General features: G+C 56.0%; 1 protein-coding gene across 1 annotated transcript; it reads right to left on the bottom strand.

Annotated features, from left to right (window-relative positions):
* Window positions 1-736: 736 nt before the first annotated feature.
* On the bottom strand, window positions 737-4,606 carry ZIC1 (Zic family zinc finger 1). Its single transcript, XM_027092808.1, has 3 exons — window positions 3,625-4,606; window positions 2,030-2,193; window positions 737-1,349 (listed from the first exon to the last, which is right to left on the bottom strand). Exons 1-3 carry the CDS (start codon window positions 4,604-4,606, stop codon window positions 1,152-1,154), a joined length of 1,344 nt encoding a protein of 447 aa, XP_026948609.1. The 3' UTR covers window positions 737-1,151.
* Window positions 4,607-4,990: the final 384 nt, after the last annotated feature.

Below are 4,990 nucleotides of genomic sequence, written 5' to 3' on the forward strand. Positions count from 1 at the left end.
CCAGCAGGGTAGCGTTCATTTATCACGTTTATATGACCTGCGATGACAGAAAGGGAAGACTGGTGAGCTTTTCCCAAGACCCACTAAGGCTGGCAGAAGAGGCAGCAGGTTGCTGGGGATGAAGAAGAAATTCCTACCACAATCACTGAGATTTAAGAATCTTTAATAACGTACGAAAGGTTACCAAACAGTTCTGGAAACTAAAGTGTACATACGAGTTCTTCTAGCCATAAATATTGAATAGCTGTAACATGAATAAACCAGCCCTTTACATGCGGATAAATATGGAAACTAGGAATTATATACATTATGTGGTTGTATCTTTTGCCAAAAGCAACGGACAGTTATAGTTTATATCTTCTTTTAATATCACTTTACATAAACAAATGGAACAGTTTGACACGCAGATCCAGGCTCGTACTATACGAATTCTTGACAGGACGTGAAAACAACATTTTACTGCACTAAAGTACTTAGACTTTGGGACGAAATGTTTGCACTTTATACAAAAAAAGCACATTAATACCAATAATATTCTGTTAGATCGACGTGGAGACTGTAATCGTACAAAGTAATTCACATTTTGGTACACATTTACTAGAACATTCTTGCCATTCAGTACAAACAGTTGGCTTTCGGCCGCCCACCCCTCCCCCCTCCGCCCTCCCCCCAGCCCCTCCCCCCTCCCCAATGCAAAGACCACAACGCCACGATCCCACCCCACCCCCCCGTTCCAACCAAGATATAACTATATACAGAATCCAACAGTACAGTTTTAAGCTAATAATTCTGTATTTACAAGAATGCAAAGAAGAAAGAAAAAAAAAAGCCGACTCCCAGAGAGCCTTTTCAGATTCCCAGGAGAAACTGGCCCTCGGGGTTGGCGGCATTTGGTCAGGCGACCGCCTTCTTCTCCACCCCGCTCCCACCCCTTGGCTACCAAGCCTTTGCCAAATTAAGAAAAAAAAAATGTAAAGGTTTGGTGCTTCTCTCTTACTCGGTCCTGGGTCTATCGGCAGGTTTAGAAAAAATAGGATTAGGGGGTGGGGAGGGGACTCTTTTGATGCTCAGGGTTCTTTCAGTAATATTTTGTATGTGTGTGTGTGCTCAGTCTCTTAAATAGGGTTTTGTTCGGTGTTTTGTTTCTGATTTTACACGTACCATTCGTTAAAATTGGAAGAGAGCGCGCTGTGGCCGGCTGTGTGGTGGACCGCGGAGGAGGAGGGCGACAGGGAGCTGGTGGTCGGGTTGTCTGTGGAGGGAGACACGATGGTGGGCGGCGTGGAGGACTCATAGCCCGAGCTGGCGGCCGGCGAAGGTTGAGAGCCCTGCGAGGAGGATTCGTGGACCTGCGGGAATAAAGTCGCGTTTTTACGGAGATAAAGACCCGCCGCGGCGGCCGCCTGGGGGGATGAAGGCCGCGCGCTGCCTCCCCCAGGAGCCCTGGATCCCCTTGAACTCCAGGGAGGCCGGACCCGCGGGACTTGGGCTTGGTTGCCCCGCCTCGGCCCTGCAGAGGCTGGGCTCTGCGGAGGGACAGTGCCCTGGGGACTCAACAAAAGAAAATATCTAGGGAGGGGGAGGCTGGATGTGAGGCCAGAGCCTGAGATGGACCTCACGGCAGCCGCTGAACGTTGCTTGCTCAGGGTTAGGGGAGCCAGCGCTCAGGACCGCGTGCAAGACCCCAACTCTCTGCCCAACGCTGCCAGCCAAGCCGCCATGGCCGCAGCTTCGTCAGCATCATCCCGCTTGGGCTGTCCTGGCTCCCCATCAGTCGCGGCCTCTGCTAGAGTGCTCACTTCTTTTGATTTTTATTATTAAACAGTAAATTTAGAACGGTCTTGGGTGGCCCCATCTCCTCTCCCAGCCCCCGCCCTCTCTGCCCAGCCCCAGTCAGCAGAGAGGAATCGTTGCCTTTCCGCCTCTGCCGGCTCCTGCCACCGCCCGGCTGCCACTCGCCGCCCGACCCCGGCCGAAGAGCTGAGCGGGCTCTTGGCTCCAAGGCGGGCGGCGAGAGCGCGGCGATTACCTTCATGTGTTTGCGCAACGAGCTGGGGTGCGTGTAGGATTTGTCGCACATCTTGCAAAGATAGGGCTTGTCACTCGTGTGCACGTGCATGTGCTTCTTGCGATCGCTGCTATTGGCGAAGCGTCGGTCGCAGCCCTCGAACTCGCACTTGAAGGGCTTCTCCCCTGGTGCGAAAGGCAAGAAAGAGACAGGTCTGGTTAGAACAAACCCCGCGGCTCTTTTCTAAAAATTAAACAAAAGGAAAAAATAAAAACAAAAATTAAAAAGGCAGCGGCCCAAGGTTAACACTTTGCAAGCTCAAAACCGGGATCTTTAACAAAGTCATATATCTGCATTGGAATTTTAAACATCTGAACTATTTTAACTCTTAATCCAATTAGATCCAGATTTTATTATTTTATTATTATTATTATTAGTGGTCGTGGTAGTTTTTTAGATCCCAGAGTAGCAGCAGGTCTGGCTGCTGGTTTTTAGGCCCGGGGCTATACAGACGACTTCAGGCAGCTTCTACCTAGCTCTAGGTTTCTAATTTTCACATTCCGGGCCGATTCTCCTGCTGTTTTGCTCTTCTCTCCTCCCCTTACCCCCTCCCCGACGCTCCGCACCCCGCTCGTCGCCGCCCCCACCCCACCCCACCCCTATACACACTCACATTTTATAGGATAATCCGGGCCGAGAGCTCGGCGCCGCAAATTCTTCCCTGGCTCCGGCGTAAAACGCCAAGTTCCAAACGCAGTACTCAGAAATCACCCGGGCAAACCAGGACAGGGAAGCAGACCGGATTCCCGGCCTTGTTGGCCCAAGAGGCCCAGAACGGCCTGCCCAACCCACACTAGAGCCCTGAGCTCGCCGCGAACTTTTCTTTTAACTGCGCCCGACCGGTCTATTTATTTTTAAAGGCCAACTCAGGGCATTCGGTGTTTCGAAAAGTCCTCACAGAATCTAATTGACAAAGCGGACTTCTCCGCCTTCTGCTGACTTCCCCGACTCCTCAAGCCTGCTCACAAACAAGTCACTACTAAAATCGGGGCTCTTTAAATATGCATAAGCCCCCTCAGGCCCGATTGACTTCCTTTCACCATCGCCATCCCCTCTTTTCTGTCTCTATTTTTGTTTCTTTCTGGGCCCCTTCATCCGATCTCCTCCAATTTCCTCAGCTCCTTCCTTTGGCAAAGTCCTCACTAAGGTGCGTGGAGAGGGGATGTTGGCCGAAAGCAAACGTTTAGATTCGCCTGCAGCTGGAGCGGCTGGCGCCTCCGCTGCCGCCGCCGCCGGGAGCCGGCCACCTCTCCCGGCTTCGCGCGCACCAAGGGCTCCGCAAAACAGGGTTTGTCTCTCAGCTCTCCCCGCCTTTTTTTAGTTCTCATTTAAAAATCTATAACCCTAGATCCCTCTAATCCGATCCTCTCTGTACTTTACCAGAATTTCAAGCTTCAAACTAAAAACCAGCACACATTTTCGCTGTCTGCCTGCTGGAATCTGACTTCCAGACCCAACCGAGGCCGGGTTTGTGCGCCCCCGCCGCTGACTTTTGGATTTCGGGTCCCAGGCCTGGGATAGGGAACGAGGGGTGTCAAGGACAGCCGTTTCCGTACCTGTGTGCGTCCTTTTGTGGATCTTTAAGTTCTCAGAACGGGCGAAGACCTTGCCGCAGCCAGGGAAGGGGCAGGGGAAGGGCTTCTCGCCCGTGTGCACGCGGATGTGGTTGACCAGTTTGTATTTGGCTTTGAAGGGCTTGCCCTCGCGCGGACACTCCTCCCAGAAGCAGATGTGGTTACTCTGCTCGGGTCCGCCGACGTGCTCCACTGTGACGTGCGTGACCAGCTCGTGCATGGTGCTGAAAGTTTTGTTGCACGACTTTTTGGGGTTGGCCAGCTGCTCGGGCTCGATCCACTTGCAGATGAGCTCCTGTTTGATGGGCTGGCGCATATAGCGGAAGAAGGCGCCGGCGCCGTGATGCGCGGCCATGTTCACGTTCATGGGCCCGTAGCCGTGCAGCTGCGGCGCGGCATAGTGCTCTGAACGCGGACTGGTCACCTGGCCATACTGCTCGGGCCGCGGGTACATGTCCCCCGAGAAGCCAAGCCTCATCTGCCCGTTGACCACGTTGGGCGATGCATGGCCCGCCGCCTGCTCGTGAAGGCCGGGGAAGAGGAGGTGGCCCGCGGCGTCCGTGTGGCCGTGTGGGCCCCCGAAGCCCCCGGCTGAAGCAGCGAACAGACTGTGCTGCGCGCTGGCTGCAGCCGCCGCGTCGCCAAAGCCCCGGTTGCGGAACAGAAAGTCCCGCGTGGAGTTGAAGGCTGCGCTCGAATAGGAGCCGACGTGGCCCGGATGGTGGTGATGTCCCAGGGCCGCCGCAGCCGCGTAGCCGGGAGCCTGAGACGTGAAGGCCGTCTGGCCCGCGGAGGCCAGCTCGTGCGAGCTGGGGTTGAGCTTGAAGGCACCCATGCCGTCGGCGAACGGGTTGATGCCCAGGCCCACGTCGCGCTCGGCCACGTCGCCCGCCGAGTGGTGGCGGGACGCGCCAAAGGTGGTCACGCCGATCGCGGGGTACTGGGGGCCGGCGTCCAGGAGCATCGTGGCTGCTCGGGGCGAGCCCCGGCCTCCCCCGCCCCCCCCCACCCTCGCCCGCCGAGGAGGGAAAATTAGGAGGAGGAGGAGGTAGTGGAGGAGGAGGAACGGGAGGCGGAGGAAGAGGAGGAAGAAGAAGAGGAGGGAGGAGGAGTCGACCCACCTCGCGAAGTCCTAGCCTGCAGGCAGCGGCGCGGAGCGCCGGGGCGCCCGCCCGGCCAAGCGCGGGGAAGCCTGACTGCTGCGGGCCGCGAGCAAGGCGGGCTCCGGCGCCCGCCGAGCAGACCTTGCCGGCCCGGCTAGCACTTTCTCGCCGCTCAGTCTCTGCCGAGAGGACCCCGCGTCAAGGCTGCCCAGGGAAAGGCATGGAGCATCTCAGCTCCCCAAAAA

The sequence above is a fragment of the Aethalodelphis obliquidens genome, unplaced genomic scaffold, assembly GCF_003676395.1.
Source record: "Aethalodelphis obliquidens isolate GAN/ISIS:26980383/991018 unplaced genomic scaffold, ASM367639v1 scaffold81, whole genome shotgun sequence".
Taxonomy (NCBI): Eukaryota; Metazoa; Chordata; class Mammalia; order Artiodactyla; family Delphinidae; genus Aethalodelphis; species Aethalodelphis obliquidens.

Bases quoted from the DNA above. Each gene is read 5' to 3' on its own strand.
- ZIC1 (XM_027092808.1), bottom strand. From the start codon at position 4,606: ATGCTCCTGGACGCCGGCCCCCAGTACCCCGCGATCGGCGTGACCACC. The intron at 2,194-3,624 runs GTACGGAAACGG...CTTTCGCACCAG, and splicing joins CCACAAAAGGACGCACACAG to GGGAGAAGCCCTTCAAGTGC. The intron at 1,350-2,029 runs GTAATCGCCGCG...TTATTCCCGCAG, and splicing joins CGTTGCGCAAACACATGAAG to GTCCACGAATCCTCCTCGCA.